The 22,606-nt window shown below is 41.1% G+C and overlaps 1 protein-coding gene across 1 annotated transcript; it reads left to right on the top strand.

Moving 5' to 3' along the window:
* Window positions 1-9,087: 9,087 nt before the first annotated feature.
* Window positions 9,088-16,697, top strand: IFNL1 (interferon lambda 1). Its single transcript, XM_039853375.1, has 5 exons — window positions 9,088-9,276; window positions 15,130-15,201; window positions 15,984-16,127; window positions 16,232-16,315; window positions 16,412-16,697. The coding sequence occupies exons 1-5, from the start codon at window positions 9,100-9,102 to the stop codon at window positions 16,508-16,510; spliced, it is 576 nt and encodes a 191-aa protein (XP_039709309.1). The 5' UTR covers window positions 9,088-9,099; the 3' UTR covers window positions 16,511-16,697.
* The last annotated feature ends 5,909 nt before the right edge of the window (window positions 16,698-22,606 follow it).

Raw genomic sequence — 22,606 nt, 5'->3', positions numbered from 1 at the left:
ACATATATGATCTTTATTAGCTTTGGATGACCACTCGTCCAGTAAGGTTATCTTTTTACCCCTTAATTGTTGTAAAACATAACATAAAATTTGCCATTTTAACCATTTTTATATGTACGATTCAATGGCGTCAAGTACACTCACTATATCGTACAACCATCACCACTCTCTGTTTCCAAAACTTTTTCAACACTCCAAAGAGAAACTCTGTACGCATCAAGTAATCATTCCTCTGTCCCCCATTCTCCCAGCCCTGGGTAACTGCTATTCCACTTTCTGTCTCTATGAACTGGCGTAGCCTATACATTTCCAGTGAGCAGAAACATACAATATTTGTCCTTTAGTATCTGGCTTATTTCACTTAGCATAATGTGTTCAAGGTCCATCTGTGTTGTAGCATATATCAGAATTTCATTTTTTTTAGTGGCCGAATAATGGACATTTGGGTTGTTTTCACCTTTGGCTGTTGTGAATCATGCTGCTATAAATGTAGGCACACAAGTATGTTTTTGAGTCTCTGTTTTCAGTTTTTCTGGGTAATACCGACTTTTTATGTATTTTTATTGCTGGATATAATTTGCTAATTTTGTTTATGTTCATGAGGAGTACTGGTCTATAGTTTCCTTTTCTTTTTTCCCTTTTCTTTATTTTTGTTCTACCTTTATCTGGTTTTGGAATGAGGGTGATGCTGGTCTCATAAAATGAATTGGAATGTGTTGCCATCTCTCTTATTTTCTGGAAGAGGTTGCGAAGAACTGATGTTAATTCCTCCTGAAATTAATGTTTGGAAGAATTCTTTCTACCCAAGAATGGTGATTTCTTTCCTGGAAGCTTTTTAATTACAGGTTAAATTCCTTTAATAGTTAATAGATCATTCCTATTATCTATTTCATCTTAGGTAACCTTGGGTAGTTTGTGGTTTTTGAAGAATTTGTCCATTTTGTCTAAGTTGTTGAATGCATATGCACAGAAATGTTTGTAATTTTCTCTTATTTCCATTTTAATGTTTGTAGTGGTATCTCCTTTCATCATGATAGTGGCCATTGTGTCTTCTCTTTTTTTCATTCTTCCATCTTGCTAAAAGTTTATTAATTTTAATGATAGTTTCAGAGAAACAGTTTTCGATTTTATTAATTTTTTTATTGTTTGGTTATTTCACTGATTTCCGCTCTTATTTCTTTCTGTTTGCTTTGGGTTTACTCGCTCTTTTTTTCTAGTTACTTGAAGCGAATGCTTAGATTGTTGATTTAAAACCTTTTTTCTTTCTCAATATTAGCATTTAATGCTATAAATTTCTCTCTAAGCACTGCTTTAAAATTTTTTGATATGGTCTATTTTCATTTACTTTCAGTTCAGTGTATTTTTTATTTGCCTTGAGATTTCTTCTTTGACCTATGGATTGTTCAGGAATGCATTATTCAGTTTCCAAGTGTTTGGAGATTTTTCTGTTGTCTTTCTGTATTGATTCCTAGTTGATTCCAATGTAGTCAGAAAATATAGTGTATGTTATTTTAATTCTTGTCAATTTGTTAAGGTTGGTTTTTTAACCCAGGATATGGTCTATCTTGTCGAATGTTCCATGTGTGCTTGAAAAGACTATACATTCTACAGTTGTCGTTCAGCAAATGACAAGTAGATACTGTCAGTTGATATTCAGTCTACTATATCTTTGCCAATTTTTTTAATCTAGTTTTTCTGAGAGACAGACATTGAATTACTGAACTTTAATAGTGTATTTTTCTGTTTCTTCTTTATGTTCGGTTGATTTTTGTTTCATGTATTTTGAAGCTCTGTTATTTGGTGCATACACACTTAGGATTATTTTGTCTCCTTGGTATATTGACCCTTTTATCATTATACAGTGTCCTCTGTCTCTGATAAATTTCTTCAGTAATTTCCTAAAGCCTACTTTATCTAATATTTGTATAGCCACTCCAGCTTTCTCTTGATTACAATATATTTTTATCCATTTATTTTTAATGTGCCTGTCATTATATTTGAAATAAATTTTCTGTAGACAACATACATATGGTTTTTAAAAAGATATTCTGCCAATCTGTCTACATATAGACCATTTACGTTTTATGTAATTATTGATATGTCAGCACTTAAGGCTGACATATCAATCTTTTTTCCTTCTGCTTCTTTATTTTTCATTCTTCTGTTTCCTTTTTCCTGCCTTCCTGTGAATTATCTGAACATTTTTGTATTAATTTTGATTCACCTATAGTGTTTTTGAGTGTATCTATTTGTATATTTTTTTTTAGTGGTTGCTTTAAGATTTCAACGTACATTTAACTTAACTCACTATAGTAGTATTGACATTTTACATCAAATGAAATATAGGAACCTTATTGCTATTTAGGTCCTTTTACCCTCTTTGCCTTATAAATACATAAATGTCTTAAATCTTTTTTAAACTACATTGAGAATAATATCAGACAGTAGTATGATTTGCTTTCAAACATCTAACGTTATTTGTAAAACTTGAGAGGAAAACAGTCTATTATGTTTACCTACATATTTACTGGTTCCTTTCCTCATTAGTAATGTTCTAAGTTTCTGCTGGCTTTTATTTTTTTCTGTTTGAAGAAATTCAGCAATTCTTTTAATACAGATCTGCTAGTAACAAATTCTCTTAGTTTTCTTCATTTTAAAATGTCTTTATTTCGCCTTCCTTCTTAAAGAGTATTTTCCCCGGATTAAGAAGTCTGGGTTGACAGTTCTTTCGCTTCAGCACTTGAAAAATGTGCCACTTCCTCCTGAAGAAATCCACTGTCAAATTATTGATCCCCTATAAAATGTAATGTGACATTTCTCTCTGGTCCCTTTTAATTTTTTAAAATCTACTCCTCTTTTGTTCAGACTTCAATTTATTTACTCACTGTTGTTTAGAATGAATAAATTCTATCGGTCTATTATCAAGATCTTGGATTCCTTCCTCTCTCATGCCCATTTTTCTATGTAGCCCTTCCAGTGAGTTTTATTTGTTATTGTATTTATTGTATTTTTTAGTTTTAAAATTTTTATGCAGTTCTGTATGTCTTCTGTGTTTTTGCTGAAACTTTCCGTTTTTTAATTTGTTTCCACCGTGTTCGTGATTGCTCATTAAAGCATTTTTACAACAGTTACTTTAAACTTCTTGTCAGATAATTCTGACACCTGTGTCATCTTGGTGTTGGCATCTACTTATTGGCTTTTCCCATTTTATTTAAGATTTTCCTGATTTTTGAGATGAGTATAATGAATTATTTTCTCTTATATCCTAGACATTTGGAATATTATAAGATTCCAGTTGTTTTTTTAAATCTTCCACTGCCAGGGCAATAATCAGAGCTCTGTTTACACATTCCCAGTGCCACTCACTTTGCACAGCAATAAAATGACAAGTTTTGGAGTTTTAGATAATTTGTTACATAATAATTATATATTTGTACATAGTGACCAGACACACACATGTGTGTGTATGTGCATCCATTTGTATATAAAGGGGGAAATGGAATATTATAAATACATCTGTATATAGGTCATTTTTTTGTTCCTTGGGCTACAGTGGCGTGGAAGCAGTAGAGTAAAAATGGCTATGTAGGGTCCTTTGGTGGGTGATGATTAGAGGTGATAGAGCCCCAGTCACAATTTGGGGAATCTGAGAACTAGGCTGTACATCCGAAATGGCCAAGTTGCACGGCTGGCAGTCGATGCTGAGTGAGGGTGGGGTATGGTGACCTCAGGGTATTCATGGCAGCTGGTTTTCACCAGAGTGAGAGTCTTAAGAGAACTAAGCAGAAGCTGCCTCGACTTTTCTGCCTGAGCTTCAGAAGTCATGCAGCTTCTATAGTTAGACAAGAGCCAGTGGGGCCAGTCCAGATTCAAGGGAAGGGGATAGATCCACTTCTCTGTGAGGGAAGGGGCCAAAGACTTTAAAGACTTATTTTTAAATTACTACTGCCCACCCTCTGGCCACAAAGTACTTACATTCCTTTCACATGCAAAATTCACTTATCTCTTTCTACATCTCAAAAGTCTCATCTGTTTTGCATCTGGCTCACAGTCAAGGTCCAGGACCACATCTTGTAAACCAGATCCATAGGTTGAGGAGGCCACAATATGGTGGAGATACCGCACACTTCCGGGTGAGGGGAGCAGATGCGACTATTTGAGAGAGCAATGTGTGAGTACTGAGGACTGCACTGCCCATTATGGTGGCCACCAGCCACGTATAGCAATTAACTTTAAATTAAAGAAAAATAAAAGAAAATGAAAATTCAATTCCTCCATTGGACTAGCCAGATTTTTTTTAATTAAGTTTATTTGGGTAACATTGGTTAATACAATTATATAATTTTCAGGTGTACATTATTATTTGACATCTGTATATTCTACTGTGTGTTTACCACCCAAAGTCCAGTTTCCTTCAGCTACCATATATTTGATCCCCTTTACACACTTCATCCTCTCCTTATCCCCCTATATTTGACCCCCTTTACCCCATCTGCCTCCACCCTCCTCCCCTATCCCACTAATAAACACTAATCTATAGTCCATGTCCATGAGTCTCTGTTTGTTTGTCCTGCTCATTTGTTACTTTTAGGTATATAGTCCAAATGTAAGTGATATCATATAATTTTCAACTTTTCTGTCTGGCTTATTTCGCTTAGCATGATTATCTCACACTCCATCCATGTTGTCGCAAATGGCAGTATTTCATCTCTTCTTACGGCTGAGTAATATTCCATTGTATATATGTACCACAGCTTCTTTAGCCAATCACCTATCGTAAGACACTTCAGTTGCTTCCATGTCCTGGCCACTGTGAATAATGCTGCAATGAACATCGGCGTGCAAATATCTTTTCGGATATAGGCTTTCAAGTCTTTGGGGTAAATACCCAGGAGAGGGATTGCTGGATCATATGGTAGATGGATTCTTAGTTTTTTGAGGAGCCTCCATACTGTTTTCCATAGAGGCTGTACCAATTTACAGCCCCACCGCAGTGTATGAGGCTTCCTTTTTCTCCACATCCTCTCCGACATTTGTTATTACTTGTCCTGTTGATTACAGCTATTCTAACAGGTGTGAGATGATATCTCACTGTGGTTTCGATTTGCATTTCCCTAATAGCTAGCGATGTTGAGCATCTTTTCATATATTAGTTGGCCATTTGTATGTCCTCTAGGGAGAAGTGTCTGTTCAGGTCCTCTGCCCATTTTTAATTGGATCATTTGTTTTTTTGTTGTTGTTGAGTTGTATGAGTTCTTTGTATATTTTAGATATTAGACCCTTACTGGAGGTGTTGTTTGCAAATATATTTCCCATTCAAATGGTTGTCTCTTTACTTTGTTGATGATTTCTTTTGCTGAGCAGAAGCTTTTTCCCTTGCTTTTGAGGTCAAATTCCTTTGCCAATTAAAAATGGGCAGAGGACCTGAACAGACACTTCTCTAGGGAGAAGTGTCTGTTCAGGTCCTCTGCCCATTTTTAATTGGATCATTTGTTTTGTTGTTGTTGTTGAGTTGTATGGGTTCTTTGTATATTTTAGATATTAGACTCTTTTTGGAGGTGTTGTTTGCAAATATATTTTCCCATTCAGATGGTTGTCTCTTTACTTTGTTGATGATTTCTTTTGCTGAGCAGAAGCTTTTTCCCTTGCTTTTGAGGTCAAATTCATAACATCCTCTTTAAGTCCAAGGTCCTTGAGCTTAGTTTCTATGTTTTCTTCTATGCATTTTATTGTTTCAGGTCTTATATTTGGGTCCTTAATCCATTTTGAATTAATTTTGGTGTGATTGACAACAGTCTAGTTTCATTCTTTTGCAGGTGGCTTTCCAGTTTTCCCAGCACCATTTATTGAAGAGGCTTTCCTTCTGGACTAGCCAGATTTTAAGTACTCACCAGTCACGTGTGGTCAGCGACTACTATACTGGACAGTGCTGATATAGAACGCCTCCATCACCGCAGAAAGTTCTATTGAACAGCATTGACTAGACCATATAAGTACGAGTATGCCCTGTGGCCCAGGAATCCTACTCCTGACTATGTCTTAGTTTGGAGTCTCCCAAAATCATGCCCTGAGCCAAGGGTACCAGTGGTTTATTTGGGAGGTGTCCCCAGGAAGCACAAGCAAGTGGGGAAATTGGGACTGGAAGAGAAAAAAGCCAATAAATGATGCAGAGTCTGGACCAGAGTGAGGCAGGTGTGGTACCTAGGGTACCTGCCTGAACCCGAGACTGAGTGCCTCCTTAAATTCTGCACCCTGCGCACCTCGGCTTCCTCATCCTAACCCCTGACCCAAAGGGGTTACTGCTATAAGCTACTAGATGGAGCTCACGCTCACCAGGGACCCTCCAAGGACATGAGGAATCATGTAGAACACATTTCAGAACTGACCTGTCACCGGTGTCCTGGGTTCTTGGCGATCTCTCAGGACGGAAACCAACAGGGATGACTGCGAGAAAGTGCAGGCAAGAGATAAAGGTTTATTAAGCTTGTGCGCAAGGAAACTAACACAGAGAAAGGAAAGAAAGGTTTGGGTGGCTCCCAGAGAGAAATTGAGGCAGGGTTTTAAAGGGAGCTAGGTGGGGGCGGGGTAAAAGTGATGTGTAGGCATGTAAAGGCAGGTGTTTCTTAGCACCAGCGCAGTGTGACTATGTGCTGCTTTTTGCCTGGAGTGTCTCATTAGCATAGTAAGTCTCCACTCTTGGGCGTGATTTTTAGTATTTAAATTAGGGGAAGGTCATCTTAGGGACATTCTTGAACCTTACTGTGCATGCACGGTGATGACGACAGGCCCTTGTTGCTGGTAAGCCTCCCAGGACTCCTTGATGTTGGTCCCTGGTGCCTTAGGATGGATATTGTGAAACTTCCCAGGCTCCAGCCCTGACCTCTCTGACTACCCCACAACAGAAAGTTGTCCTCCTGTCTCAGACTCACTGACGAAGAGAAACAGAGTATGTATTCACTAGCTCCCCATCCTTACTGGTTGAGGATTGCCCTGAGGAATTAACCCCGGCCTTGTAATCTGTTCTGCGTGCAGACAGGAGAAAGAGCTCGGTGGAGAGAAGCAGAATGATATCGGTTCATGAGGCGGGACGCCGTCAACACGCATGGGAACCACCCTCCATATCTACATGTGAGCGAAAAAAGTGAGCTGAGGGGACATGGTGAGGTCACCAGCTGGAGCCCTAGAAAACCTCTCGCAGAGTGGACATGGGTGAGCCTTACGGGGATGGCGAGCTAGAGGCAGCCTAAGTGTCCATCCCTGGGGACAAAATAAGAACAAATAAGACAAGTGAAAGTGCTGTGGGCACAGCATGGACTACAACGCGGCAGTTAGAAGCCGGGAACTTGAGGCGCACCGCCATCCATCATCTCAGAAATGTATGGTTAAGCTTTAAAAAAAAAAAAAAGGAAGAAATAGAACAAGATTTATAGCGCAATCCCATTTATGCAAATTGAAAATATACATGTACGAAATCACAAATTATAAAGATACTTCTTCATAGCTATATATCAAGTGTATTACAGTGGGTGCCTGTGAGGGGGAGGGGCGGGAGTGGGGATTGGGCATGGGGGAGGGGCAGGTAAAACCTTAGAGGGTCTTCAAGGGCCAATTGTGATTCTGTTATAATGTGAAAAGTGTGATTAATAACTTCTGCACCTAAAGGCCAAGAAAATAAAGTAATGAAAAATATGAAGGGCCCGCACGTCAGAGCAATTCCCGTCAGAGCAATTCCCTAGAGGCTACGCAAATATTACCGCGCATGGTAGTTGTGGGGAGGATAGCAAAGCAACCAGACTCTGCCTGCCTGCTAGAGGCCTTCCTCACCGCCTTCGCCCCAGGCAGCCTCTCCTGCCCCCAGCAAATGAGGTGCTCCCTACCCTGTCGTGCTACCCAGAGGGAGAGAAAGGAGAGCTGGGTGTCTGGGACTCCCAGAAGTTCCCAGCTTCGACTTGGGCAGAGTATAGAATAAGATGTATGCACACAGGACTCCCTTCAAACGCCAGTTGTGCCATTAACCAGCTGTGGGACCTTAGGCAAGCCACTTTGCCTTCCTGTGCCTCTGTTTTCTCACTGGTAAAATGAGGATGTTCGTAAAAATAGCTACGGTAGATCCCCCGAATGACGTCATTTTATAATAACGTGATGAGGGGGAAAAAAATCGATTTTCTACTGGGAGCGCTGTCTGTGTGGCGTTTGCACGCTCTCCCCACGCCTGCGTGGGTTTTCTCCCGGGACTTCGATTTCCTCCCACACCCCAAAGGTATGCATATTAGGTGAATCGTCCAAATTGTACCAGTCTGAGTGACTGTGGGTGTGTAGGGGTGGCCCTGTGATGAAGGGTTCCTGTCCAAGGTGGGGACCACCTTCCACCCCGAGCTGAGGCCACTCTCAACCTCGACCTGGAAAAGCGGGCTGGAAAATCATCATCTTACTTGTTTTCATAAATTTTTCTAAAATGTATGTATAGCTCACATTTATTTCAACGTTTAATAGTAGAAGTGTTTATATCTTTATTGACAAGTTCAGCGATGTTTCTGTGACCAGAAATATACAGTAAGAACATAACTCGTATTTACATCAATTAGCTCTGGTCAAACTGATTCGTTATATGGGTTCCAAGAACCTATGGAGGGCTTTTTGTAAGATCTGAGTGTATTCACAGAAATGTTCAGAGCATAAAATGAGTGAGTTCCTGGAACAGGCTTAAATCAGTGAAGGAAGCTCCTTCTCTGCCACCCAGGCAGCCTCACCCCTGTACACCCCGCCCAGCCCCTGCCCTGCTATGACAGTTGCCTATCCCTCTCCCTGAAACAGTCTCCCAAAGTCCCAGGGACTCCTAAGTGAGGCTCCGAGATGCCTTAGGCTCCCTCCTAGGACTGATTTCAGTTTCTCTTTTGTTCTCCTTAGAGCTATGGGCTCACCTGGCCCCACCCACACCTGTGAGATCACCTGGATCAGCAGCTGGCCCCGCCAACTCATACGTTTTTGAAATCGAAATTTCCACTTGCTTTTTCACTTTACACACATCATCCAGGATTATTCATTTAGCTTGGTTAAAAAGCCAAGCCATGCAGCCAGGGAAGCAGTTGCGATTTGGCGATGGCTGTAGCCTGGTGCCTGGTGCTTGTGCTGGTGGCTGCGGGGCTGGGCTTGGCCGGAGCAAGCCCTGTTCCCACTTCCATGCCCACCTCGGCTGGAAGGAGTTGCAACATTGGCAACTTCAAATCTCTGCTACCAACGGAGTGGAAGGCCTTCAAGAAAGCCAAGGACGCTTTGGTGAGTAATTATTTTGTGGTTTTTTTTTTTACTTCGATTGAAGTATAATTGACTTACAACATTATAATAGTTTGAGGCGTATGACATAATGATTTGGTACTTGTATATATTGCTAAATAACCACCACAATGTCTAGTTAACATCTGTCAGAATTGTTTTCTTGAGATGAGAACTTTTTTGGGGGGGCCTTGCAGTTAACTTTCTTGTTAAATTTCCTTACTAACTCTAATAGTTTATCATGGATTCTTTTAGTTTTTCTCCATATATAGACATATCAAATGCAAGTGAAAATTTTATTCTTCCTTTCCACTCTTTATACCTCTTATTTATCTTACCTTATTAAACTAACTAGAACCTCAAGATATGTTGAATAGAAGTGATAATAGTGAACATCTTTTGTTTCTAAACTCAGGGAGAGAAGTATTATTTCACTATCCATTCAACTATCTATGAACATCTAGGTTGCTTCCACACCTTGGCTGTTATAAGTAACGCTGCAATGAACACAGGGGTGCATATATCTTTTCAAATGAGGGTTTTTGTTTTCTTTGGATAAAGATGCAGAAGTGGAATTGCTGAGTCAAAAGGTAGTTCTATTTTTAATTTTTTGAGAAATCTTTATTTGTTTTCCATAGCAGCTGCACTAACTTACAATATCATCAACAGTGCATGAGGGTTCCCTTTTCTCCACATCTTTGCCAGCACTTGTTATTTGTTGATCGTTTGATGCTAGCCACTCTGATAGGTGTGTGGTGATATCTCATTGTGGTTTTAGTTTGTAACTCCCTGATGATGAGTGATGTTGAGCATCTTTTCATACAGATGTTGGCCATCTGTATGTCCTCTTTGGAGAACTGTCTATTCAGGTCCTCTGTCTATTTTTTAATTGGATTGTTTTGGTGTTTTTTGTTTTTGCTTTTGTTTTGTTTTGTTTTGGTGTTAAATTGTATGAGTTCTCTGTATATTTTGGATATTAACCCTTTATTGAATGTATCATTTACAAATATTTTCTCCCATTTAGTAGGTTGTCTTTTCATTTTATTGATGATTTCCTACACTGTGCAAAACTTTTTAGTTTGATACAACTCCATTTGTTTATTTTTTCTTTTGTTGCCCTTGCCCAAGGGGATATATTTAAAAAGATATTGCCAACACCAGTGTCAAAGAGTTTACTGCCTATGTTTTCTTCTAGGAGTTTCACGGTTTCAGGTCTTACATTCAAGTCTTTAATCCATGTTGAGTTTATTTTTGTATATGGTGTAAAAAAGTAGTCTAATTTCATTTTTTTTGCATCTGTCCAGTTTTCCCAACACCACTTATTGAAGAGACTGTCTTCACTCCAACTTATATCTTTGCTTCTTTTGTCATAAATGTATTGACCATATAAGTAAGGATTTATTCCTGGGCTCTCTATTCTATTCCATTGATCTACATATCTATTTTTATGCTAGTACACACTACATACTAATTTGATTACTGTGGTTTTGTTGTATAGTTTGAAATCAGGAAGCATGATACCTCCAGCTTTGTTCTTACTCAAGGTTTCTTTGGCCGTTTGGGATCTTTTGTGATTCTATATAAGTTTCAGGCTTAGTTATTCTAGTTCTGGGAAGAATACCATTTGCCATTGGTATTTTAATATGGATTGCGTAGAATCTGTATATTGCTTTAGGTAGAAAAAACATTTAACAATATTAATCCTTCCAATCCAAGAGCGTGGTATATCCTTCTACTTATTCGTATCCTCTTCAATTTATTTCTTTGATGTCTTACAATTTTCTGAGTACAGGTCTTTCACTTCTTTGATTAAATTTATTCCTAGATATTTTATGCTTTTTGATGCCATTGTAAATGTGATTATTAAGTATTCCTTCTGATCATTTGTTACTGATGTATAGAAATACAATAGAGTTTTGCATATCGATTCTGTGTCCTGCAACTTTACCGTATTCATTTATTAGTACTAATAGTTTTTTGGTGAATTCTTTAGGGTTTTCCATATATAGTATCATGTCATCTGCAAATAATGAGAGTTTTACTTCTTCTATTCCAATGTGGAAGCCTTTTCTTTTTCTTGTCTGATTGCTGTGGCTAGGACATCCAATACTATGTTGAATGGAAGTGGTGATAGTGGACATTCTTATCTCGTTCATGATGGTAGGAGAGAAGCTTTCAGCCCTTCACTATTGAGTATATTAGCTGTGGGTTTAGCATATATAGCCTTTATTATGTTGAGATATGTTTCTTCTACACCCACTTTGTTGAGAGTTTTTAAGCTCTTAGTATCATTAAAGGATATTAAATGTTATCAAATGCTTTTTCTCCACCTATGAGATGATCCTATGGTTTTTATCCTTTCTTTCGTTAATGCAATGTATTCATTTACAAATGTTGAACCATCCTTGTATCCCTGGGATAAATCCCCTTGGTCATGGTATATGATCCTTTTAATGTATTGTTGTATCCAGTTTACTAATATTTTGTTGAGAATTTTTTACATCTATGTTCACCAAGGATATTGGCCTATAATTTTATTTTTGTAATGTCCTTGTCTGGTTTTGATATCAGGGTAAAGCTGGCCTCATAGAATGAGTTTGGAAGCATTTCTTCCTCTTCAATTGTTTGAAACAGTTTAAATATTTGGTAAAATTCAACTCTGAAGCCATCTCGTCCTAGACTTTTATTTGTTGAGATTTTATTTTTATTATTATTATTACTGCTTTAATTTCATTGCTAATAATCGGTCTTGTAGATTTTCTTTTTCTTCACAGTTCAGTCTTAGAAGATTATATACTTCTAGAAATTTATCCATTTCATCTAGATTGTCAAATTTGTTGGCATATAATTATTTATAGTATCGTCTGTTATAACCTCTTCTTTTATTGATTTGAGCCCTCTCTCTTTTTTTCTTGATGAATTTGGCTAAAGGCTTATCAATCCTACTTATCTTTTCAATGAACCGGCTCTTAGTTTCATTAATCTTTGCTATTGTGTTTTTAATTTCTATTTTGTTTATTTTCATTCTGATCTTAATTATTTCCTTCCTTCTGTTTACTTTGGGTTTTGTTTGTTCTTCCTTTTCTAGTTCATTCAGGTATAAAGTTAGGTTGTTTGTTTGGGGTTTTTCTTGTTTCTTGAGGTGAGCCTGTATAGATATGAACTTCTCTCTCAGAACTGCTTTTGCTGCATACTGTAAATTTTGAAAAGTTGTGTTTTCGTTTTTATTTGTCTCAAGGTAATTTTTTATTTTCTGTTTGATTTCCTCTTTGATCACTTCTCGACTTTTTGGCTAAAATCAAGTGATTTCCTCTTCGATCCATTGGTTGTGTAGGAGAATGTATTTTAATCTCCACATATTTGTGTTTTTTCCAATTTTCTTCCTGTCGTTGATTTCTAGTTTCATGCCAGCGTGGTCGGAAAAGATGCTTGATATGATTTCAATTTTCTTGAACTTATTGAGGCTTGTTTAGTGGTCTAATATGTGATCTATCCTGGAGAATGTTTCATGTGCACTTGGAAAAAAAATATGTATTCTGCAGCTTTTGGATTAAATAGTGTATAAATGCCTGTTAAGTAGCTCTGCTCTAATGTGATATTTAAGGCCATTATTTCCTTATAAATTTTCTACCTGGATGATCTGTCTATTAATATGATTTTCTCCCTTTATGTCCATTAGTATTTGCTTTATATATCTAGGTGCTCTTATCTTAGGTGTGCAGATTTTTATGATTGTTATATCCTCTTCTTGAATTGGCATAATTCATGGTATTTATCAAATATTTGACTTTACCTATGAGATAGTTTTCTTTTCTTATATTTTCTTATTCCTGGTTATGGCCTTTCCTTTTCTGCTTAAAGAAAAGTCCTTAATATTTCTTGAAAAACTGGTTTAACGGTGATGAAATCTTTTAGTTTTTGTTTGTCCAGGAAACTCTATCTCTCCTTCAATTCTGAATGATAACCTTGACAGGTAAGTATTCTAAATTGTAGGTTCTCTTCTCTCAGCACTCTAAAGATGTCCTGCCACTTTCTCTGGCCTGTAAAGTTGCTGCTGAGGAATCAGTTGATAGCCTTATGGCATTTCTTTTGTATGTAACTAGTTGTCTTCCTCTTGCTGGCTTCAAAATTGTCTATCTATCTTTAACTTTGCCATTTTAATTACAATATGTCTTGGTGTGGGTCTCAGTGGGTTCTTCTCATTTAGAACTCTCTCTGCTTCCTGGGCTTGGATGTCTGTTTCCTTTCCCAGGTCAGGAAATTTTTTAGCTATGATTTCTTCAAATAAAATTTCTGTTCCTTTCTCCCTTTCTTCTCCTTTTGGTATCCTGCTAATGCCAATGTTTTTGGCTTTTATGCTGTCCCAGAGGTCTCTTAAACTATCCTCGGTGAGTTTTTTTATTATTTATTTTATTATTTTATTTTTTTCTTTTTGCTCTTTCTATTGGTTGATTTCCACTAGTCTTGTCTTCCAGGTCACTGATCCATTCTTCTGCATTAGCTAATTTGATATTGATTCCTTTTAGTGTATTTTTCTTTTTGATTACTGTATTCTTCAGCTCTGCTTGGTTCTTTATTATACTTTCTAACTCTGTTGAAGTTCTCCCTAAGTTCCTCTATTCTACTCTCAAGTTTGGTGAGCATCCTTATGACTGTTTCTTTCAGTTCTTTACCAGGCAAATTGCTTATCTCCATTTCCTTACATTATTTTCCTGGGAATTTTTCTTGTTCCTTCATTTGAGATTTTTCTTGTTCCTTCTTCTGTCTTTTCATTTTGTTTGACTTTTTGTGCTTATATGAATTAGACAAAATAGCTATTATTCCCAGTCTTGAAAAAATGGCCTTCTGTAGAAGCTACCTCTGCATAGGCTGTCTGTGCCTTGTGGTTTTAGCAGACCAGTTGGAGACAAGCAGGTGGCTATGGCATGCAGGGCACTAGCCTACTGAGCTGGAGCTGTTCCAGGTGAGGGGCAAGATATGTGTGGTAATGCCCTGTGGATCCCGCTTGCTCTCTTTGTTCAGAGCCAAAATGGGGTCCAGATAGTGCGAATGGGAACATGTTGCAGCAACCTTGTAGGTAGGCCAGATCACCCGAATGAAGCTCCCGCCTGTCCTACCGAGGTGGAGAGGGACATAAACAATGGCACTCACTGGTGCCTCCGATCCCAGAGAGTTCCCACAGCTCCCAGGGAGCTCCTACGGTTTACCAGCCTTCTCTGTTTGGTCTCTTTCTGTCATTTGTTGTTCAGAAGCTGCTCATTTAGCCCTCAGTTGTCTCTCAAGAGTAATTCTCTCTGTATATGTGTATATTTCAGTGTGTTTCTGGGAGGGGGAGGGTTCAGCATCCTCCTATTCTACCACCATCTTGGATCTGTGAGCACCTACTGTTATAGACTAACCCCTACCCCTCCTGCCTTGGCCAACCTGCTACTCTGCTACTGTGGGCTAACCTCTATCCTCCTGTTATGGGCTAGCTTCCAGCTTTTCTTTCTCTTTTTTCCCCCTCTTTAATTCCTACCCCCCACTTCCACTCCTGACCTATGGATGTTGCCATCTCCCCTTAAGAACTGGATCTCTGAAGGCGGGGCATCTCCTCTCAGGCGCTCACGGCACCCCTGGGGCCTGGCGCACTGGGGTATGGTCTGTGGCTCTATCTGGGGCGGGAACCCAGGACCTTCTGTGTGTAAAGCAGACGTGCTAACCACTGAACTATGGAGGTGGCTTCCAGCTTTTCAGCTGCAGTTAATCTCTATCCTTTCTGCTGTGTATTAAAGTCAAGTTCTCCTGTTAGACCTTCATCCTTGATCCTATGGGCTAGCTTCATACTGTGGGATAACGTCTGCTCTTGCTCTCTAGGAAAATTCACTGAAAAACCAGAGCTGCAGCTTCTCACTCTTCCCCAGGAACTGGAAACTGACAGAGCTGCAAGTGAGTTAGAACTGAGGTCACCCTTACCCTCATCTGGCCCCTCTTCCTGTCTCCTTAAGTGGCCCCTCACCTCCTTTATCTCACCTGTCTTTCCCTTCTCTCTGGTGTCTCCTCACCTGTCCTGTGCCCTTGTCCCGCTTCAAATGCTCCTTTGACTCTGTCCCCGCCATGAGTCCCTTTTATCATCTTTCTGCCTGTCCCTCTCACCTCCACTCTTACCTCGTTCCTTCTCATTTCTCTCTTCTTTTCTCTCCTGGGTCTGTCCTCCACCTGTGCCCCTTCCCCATCCAGCTTGTCACTGTCTACTCTCAATAGTGATGACCACTGCCCCTCTCAACTGACCTCCTTACCACTGACTCTCACCTATGTCCCTCATCATCTTTCTTCCACTGATCTTCTCCTAGCATATACTCCTCCTTCACCCATGCTTCTCACTTATTCATCTAACTGTCCCTCTCTCACCTGCCTCCCTAACCTGTTTTCTTCTCACCCATCCTTATACCCTGCCTCTCAAACCTCTGTGATCCCCATGAATCATCTTTCACTTGTCCCCATTTCATTTTCTCACCTGTCCCCTCACCTGTTTCCTCCCTTATTTTTCTTCCTCACCTGTATCCTCTTCATCTGCATCCTTCCTTATATGTTCCCCATTACGTGACCCATCCCCTGCCCTCCTTCCTTGTACTCTCTACCTATCCCCACTAACTAGGCCTTCTTGCCTATCTTTCCTCACCTTTCTACCTCACCTGCCTCCTCACCTGTTCTTTCTCATTTCTCCTCAGGTATGGGAGCGCCCCATGGCTTTGGAGGCTGAACTGGCCCTGACACTAAAGGTCCTGGAGACCAAGGCTGACTCATCCCTGGGGGACATCCTGGACCAGCCCCTTCATACACTGCGCCACATCCACTCTGAACTCCAGGCCTGTGTGAGTGCTCGGGGCACCAGGCCATGTCTGTGGGCTCTGAGCATATGAGACCTCACCCCTCTGTCCTAGGGCCTGCCTCACACACCACCCTTCTCTGCCCACAGGTCTCACCTCAGCCCACAGCAAGTCCCAGGCCCCATGGCCGCCTCCACCACTGGCTGCACCGGCTCCAGAAGGCCCCAAAGAAAGTGAGTTACCATGAGAAGGATGAATGCCTGGGCTCTGGGTAAGGAAGGAGGCTGATGCCCGAGCAATGGGAAACCGCATTCCGATCTCTCTCACAGGTGTCTCAAGACTGCCTCGAATCTACTGTCACATTCAACCTCTTCCGCCTCCTTACAAGAGATCTGAAGTGTGTCGCCAGGGAAGATCTATGTGTCTGAGAACCTAGACCCACCCCCAGCTCATCTGGGATCCCAGACCTTATTTATGCACTAAGTCCCACCCCTGCCTTAAATTATTTCCTCTCACCCCTTATTTATGGAGCTGCAGCCCTGACTTAGGACTAAATGAAATATTTATTTTTCTACTTTTATATAATGTGTTCCAATAAACAATAAGGAATTGGAATCTTCTGTGATTAGTAAATTCTTGAGTGTGTGTGTGTGACTGTCTGTGACTGAGCGTGAAGGTCTGTGTGGTGGAGGCCAAATTTGTGATTGGTTGTATGTATTTGAGTGTGGCTGACTTCTGTGACTGTATATGTGTGTGTATTCAAGTGAGTGTCTGCCTGAACCCGAATCTAACTGAAGGTGTATAATGCATATTCATGCCCACGTGTGTGCAAATGTGTATGTATATATGCACATGTTTATATGTCTCTCTGTCTCCCCCTACCTGTGAACTGCATAGCTCTCTTTTCCATGTATACCTAGGACAGATGGAGGTCTATATCAATCAGAATGCTTTATCCCATAATAAGTATCAGAAACCAAACTTACATTAAATAGAACAAAAATGAGTTTATTATCACACATAAAAAAGTCAGTTGGCAGGGAAGTTCTCATTCATTCATTCATTCATTCATTCAATAATATCATTGGGGAACTGGGTTCTATTTCTGCTGACTGATTCTTACTCTGGCTACCTCATGGTCTCAAGACGGCAGCTACAGCTACAGCTGTCACACACAGACAGTATCCTCCAAATCGTAACAAATCACCCCCAAGCTTAATGGAGTAAAACAACAACCATTTTATTGTGCTCACAGATTCTGTCGGTCGTGAATTTGGACAAGACTTAGTGCGGATAGCTTGCTTCTGGTTCACAATGTTTAGGGCTTTGATTCTTCCACAGTTCTTAGAAACAAGGAAAACCTTTCAGAGAAACTCCCTGTTGGATGTACATGCTTGTCTCATTGGCTAGAATTTAGTAACATGCCCAAGTCTAACCCAATCACTGGTAAGGAAGATATAATTGCAAAGATAGGGTTAGACTAATCAAACTCCACCTCCGAGGCTAGGGAAGATGTTTTCCAGGGAGAGTGAATACCTGAATAAATATAGAGCTCCACAAGCAGAGAAAGTGGGAAATGGACCTAGGGAGCAGCCTAAAATGGCACATGGAGGTTCCAAGGTTGTAAATGTCTTGCAGGACTGATATCCAGTGGGTCCCCCATAGTAGCACTGTTTCTGTTGTTAAAATGTTGAAATACTTTCATACCAGTTGGCAAATAGCTATTTCCCCAAGATCCCCCTAAGCAAACTCCCCCTGCCCTCCCCTTGAATCCTCTAGACCTCCCCAAAATTCAGAAATGAAAGAATTAGTACCTGAAACAGAGGGAGCAGGAGGGAGGGGTACGTTTCAGGTTATTCTCCAATGTGCGGCCAGTGTGCATTCCGATTCTAACAATGCCAGTTGTTAAACAACTTGCTGGCATCTCCAGCTCATGCATGGTACACGTTGTGGTTTTTAAAAAGTGGCCACCAACTCTTGACATCCTCCCTTCGAGAGGTGGAGTCGATGTTCCCCACTCATTAAAACTGGACTTGTGACTTCTTCAGCCAATAGAGTGCAATGGAATTCAAGCCTTGTGACCTCCAACACCAAGTTCACCTAGCTCTCTCAGAAGATGCATTCTCAAACTCTCCCTCTTGCAAGCCAACTGCTACACTGCAAGAAACTCAAACCACATGGAGAGGCCATATGTACATACTCCAGTTGACAATCCCAACTGAATTCAGCTTTGTAGTCATCCCAGCTCAGTGACCAGACACGTGAGTGAAGAAATGTCCAGATGATCCCAGCTCTCAGCTCAAAGGCAAGCCCTCCTCACTGTGACATGAGCAAGTCCCTGACCCATGGAATCTGGGAGCATAATAAAATAATTTTTGTTTTATGCCACTAAGTTTGTTTTTAAATGAAGCATAGATGGTTGGAAAAGTGTGACAGCTACCAGCCCATCATAATTCATTGTGAGGCATGTCACAAGAAATTTATTACCAAGAGTAATCCACTGAAGTTTCTGAATGGTTGAGCTTTTGTCAAATTACAGAGGTTTCAGAATCATCCCCATAGTCCTATAACTCTCACTACTTTGCATTCTACTTTGTTTTCTCAATTAGGAGACAAAGGCCATACACTAGAAATTACACACGATCCCACAGAATTATACAGTTTGTGAGTGACAGAACTCCAGTTTAGTTGGGGACAGCAAGGTTCTCAGCCCAGGTTATGAATTTCTTTCCCCCTTGCCTGATGCCTGCTTCCCCACACTTGTGATTTGGAATGGCCATACAACTAAAGGGCTTCTTAAGTGAGTTAATTTATGCAGAAAATTTAAAACAATTTTTGAAACAGGTTAAGCCCTATATATGTGTTTATTGCTATTACTCTTATTATTTTAGAATTTTTTCTTCCCTGATACGAAGAAAACTTTCATTTGTTCCCTTCCTTCCTGCTTAACTCATTGGTATGAGGATGTGAGAACTGGAGCTGTGGTGGCCATTTTGTGACCATGAGGCAACAAGCCTAGAAGATGAAGCTATCCTTCTCAGGAAGGTAAAACAAAAGAGTAGGAAATTCATCTTTGTATACCCAGCACAGAACCCAGAGAAAGTAGTCAATTAATATTTGATAATACAAATTCGAATCATAATATGCAATGTCTGAGTTCAGCCATATGACCCTCTTCAATATGAGTGCCGTAATGGAAATGAGATTGCAAATCTCTGCTTGGAGAAGCGAAGCAAAGCTCCCTTTCTCAATCCCCCATGTGACTGGACATGTGACTCAGGTTGGCTCAGTCAGAGCACTCTATCTCCAGATCACAGTAACAAACCTTCCCTGGTCCTCCTTCATGACAGACAGCCTTTGCACAGCTGTCCCCTCCACTTGGAACATGCTCCACCACCCTCCCACCACCACCACATCTTCACCTGGCGGATTTCCACTCATCTCCTATGTCTTGGCTAGTATCACCTCCTCCTCCAAACACCTTTCTGAGTGGTCCAGTGGTGTCTCTATTGCTTTCGTAGGCCCAACAAGCTTTCCCATCTGACTTTTCTGTATTTAGGTTCAACCATACGAAATTGCCAATATTCTGTCATTTCTGACCTATAAAACTGGCAATTTCATATGGTTCAACCTAATTTTTTTTTTTTTTGCCACCCCCCTCCACTAGGCCACCCAATTCTGGACATCTGCGTACTGAGGGCTAAACTAACCCCCATCTGGCCGATCGAAGTGTTTCATTCCCTTGGATGCCACAACCAGTGCAGGGGTGGCATGTGACCCCAGTCAGGCCAATCAGAGCCCTTCCCTGGGATCTTTTTCATTTAGGAGATCTTGCCTTTTTCCCGCTTGGCTATGGTGCTGGAAGGATTGAGTCTGTGTCTGTAAATAAATGGCCATTTTCCTAGCACATGCAGTTGAAGGGAATGAGTCTGAACTGAAACAAGCAGAGGAGAGAAATGAGCAGGAGAGTGTCTTGGTGGAGTTGAGTCTGGTTTCCAGTCCCTCAGGAAAGTCCCTTTGTAGTTTTACCCTTAATTATCTCCCTCCCAGCTATATGCCTCAACAAATGCTCACTTTTTAAGCTGCATTACTGTCACTTGCTACCGAAAGACTCTAATACATGTCCTTGAACCTCTGGGTGGGGTCAGGCAGCTCCTCTGGGCTCCCATAGTCTCATTTTCTTTTCCCATCACAGCCTTATTGTCATCTGTCTGACTGAGCTCCAGAAGGGCAGGGACCATGTCTGTCTTTGTCACTGCTGGGTCTACAGTGTCCAGCGCTGGGCCAGGCACAAAGTAGATGCTCAAACATTTCCCTTGAAAGATACATGTCCTCTCTCACTGGTGTACCTGTTCATTGGGTTTAAAGCTCTCAATCTTGAAAAATCAAGCATGTAATTGGCATTGATAAATACTTCTCTGTTAGATGCAGGACCCAGGATACAGGAGGAGGAAGGTGGTGGGTGTCCCTCCAAAGGGCTAAACCAGGGACCGTGTGGGCCCCAAATATGCTGATGGGTGAATGCCACATTCTGAAATGGCAGTTCTTGATTTTGTTTTGAAGGCAGGCACACCCCACTCCAAAGCTGGGGTTTCCATGGAAATCAGATCATATACCACCCATGCTGAAAACCCTCCATTGGCTTTCCACAGCTGAGAACAAAATCTTGACTCATAACCATTGGCCACAAGTCTCTCCAGAATCTGCCCCGTGCTTGCTTCTTCTACCTGCCCTCTTCCCACTCTTCCCCTCACTCCAGTTCAGATACACTACCTCCAACACACCAAGCACACTCCTGTCTCAGGGCCTTTGCACATGCTATTTCCATTGCCAGGAATGCCTTTCTCACATGGATTTCTTCAGCTTCGACATCACCTTCCTCGATCCCGCCAACCTAATGTAGGCCTCTCGGTGTCCTCACATCCTATTTTCATTCATTTCATGAACGCATTTACCACCAGGCATTCATTACATATTTACTTACTTGTTTACTGTCTCCTCCTTCTAGAATATAAGCTCCAGGGGCAGGGGTTTTTCGTTTCATTTTTCCGTCGTTTTGTTCAGTGCTGTAGCCCCTGCGCAGAGCCAGGTACACGGTGCATGTTCAATAAAGCTTTGTCAGGTATCTCAGAGGCAGTATAGTCAGATGGTTGTGTGTGCAGGATTTAAAGGCAGTAAACTTTCCAATCACAGCTCTGTCGTTTACTAGCTGTAAGATCTTGGGCAAGCTCCTTAACCTCTCTGAACTGTTTCCTCAGCTGGAAAAGTGGGTGCACATACTACACGTATGTTGCGAAGTAAAAATGTAATCATGTTTACCACCCCATTTACTCCATTTTATGAGAGCATTATGTGCCTGGAGCTGGGTGGCACGCTCTCTATTCATGCATCAGGGTTTGTGAGCACAGTGCCTGGTGTGTGGAAGCCCTCAGTCCCCAGGGGTCACGATGACTTAGATAGATAAACGTGGCTAGGTCACTGGGTGAGGGAGCCTCCTGGCCTAGGATTCTCTGGTACTTCTGTCCTTGCTGCCTCCCACCCTGTCTGCCCAGATCCATCCCCCTCCCTCCTGTTCTGTTTCTATTTCTGTCTTTCTCTCCTCCTCCCAGGCCTCAGGGGGCCCCTGGCTGGCATGAAGCCTTCTTCCTTCTTCCCCAGGATCAGGAAGGAGTTTTCACTGCAGGGCCCCCCAACAAGGACTGTGGTACCCCGCCCCGGCCAACTTCCCTTCCCCACTCACAACCCTGTTTCACCTGAGAAAACTCCCCGCCCCACACCATCCTGTGCCCCCAGCAGACCCCTTCTCCCTCAGATTCCGGACAGTAATCAATGAGCTCTTGCTCTCCTCCCCTCCCTCATCAGGCTGGCTTTGGATACCCATGCTCGGCTAAGGTCATTAGGGTCATTCTCCAGCCTCCTGACATCAGAGGAAACACTGTATAGTGATAAGAAACAGATACTGAGATCAAACTATCAGCTCCACTATTTCTTGATCAGGGGTCTTTGGGCAAGTGACTTCACATCTCTCTGGTTCAGATTCCTGTCTGTAAAATAGAACCAAAGATAATATCCCTTAGGACAGTTGTCCAACTTCAGAGAGATGAGCTTTGCTTAGCACAATGTCTATGTGTGGAATAAACCTTCATTAACTGTTCAGCAGTAGAGTTCTGTGGTTAAGAATACAGACTCAAGAATCAGGCTGCCTGCCTTTTTAAATCTCGATTTTGCCACCATCTGGTTATGAGACCTTGTGCAACTTATTTAACATTTCTGGGCATCAATTTCCTCATTCTTTATCTGTAAAACAGGATAACGGTACTATGTCCTAGGGTTGCTGTAAGGATTAAATGACTTAAGTGCTTGGCACATAGTAAGCACTCACTGTTAGCTATTATCATGTTATGGTTATTATTCCCTACCTCTAAGTCTCTCACAAGATAGGAAATTGTCTGCCAGTCCCCTGATCCCTGATCACAGTGAGCCAGCCTTCCTTCAGTCTCACTTAGTCCACAGGCTGTAATCTG

This window comes from Pteropus medius, unplaced genomic scaffold (assembly GCF_902729225.1).
Source record: "Pteropus medius unplaced genomic scaffold, Ma_sr-lr_union100, whole genome shotgun sequence".
In the NCBI taxonomy this organism is placed as follows: domain Eukaryota; kingdom Metazoa; phylum Chordata; class Mammalia; order Chiroptera; family Pteropodidae; genus Pteropus; species Pteropus medius.
Note: the sequence above shows the minus strand (reverse complement) of the source record. Positions and strands in the feature narration are given on the sequence as shown.

Coding starts and splice junctions, on each gene's coding strand:
- IFNL1 (XM_039853375.1), top strand. CDS start 9,100: ATGGCTGTAGCCTGGTGCCTGGTGCTTGTGCTGGTGGCTGCGGGGCTG. Junction 9,277..15,129: donor AGAAAGCCAAGGACGCTTTG/GTGAGTAATTAT, acceptor CTTGCTCTCTAG/GAAAATTCACTGAAAAACCA. Junction 15,202..15,983: donor GGAAACTGACAGAGCTGCAA/GTGAGTTAGAAC, acceptor ATTTCTCCTCAG/GTATGGGAGCGCCCCATGGC.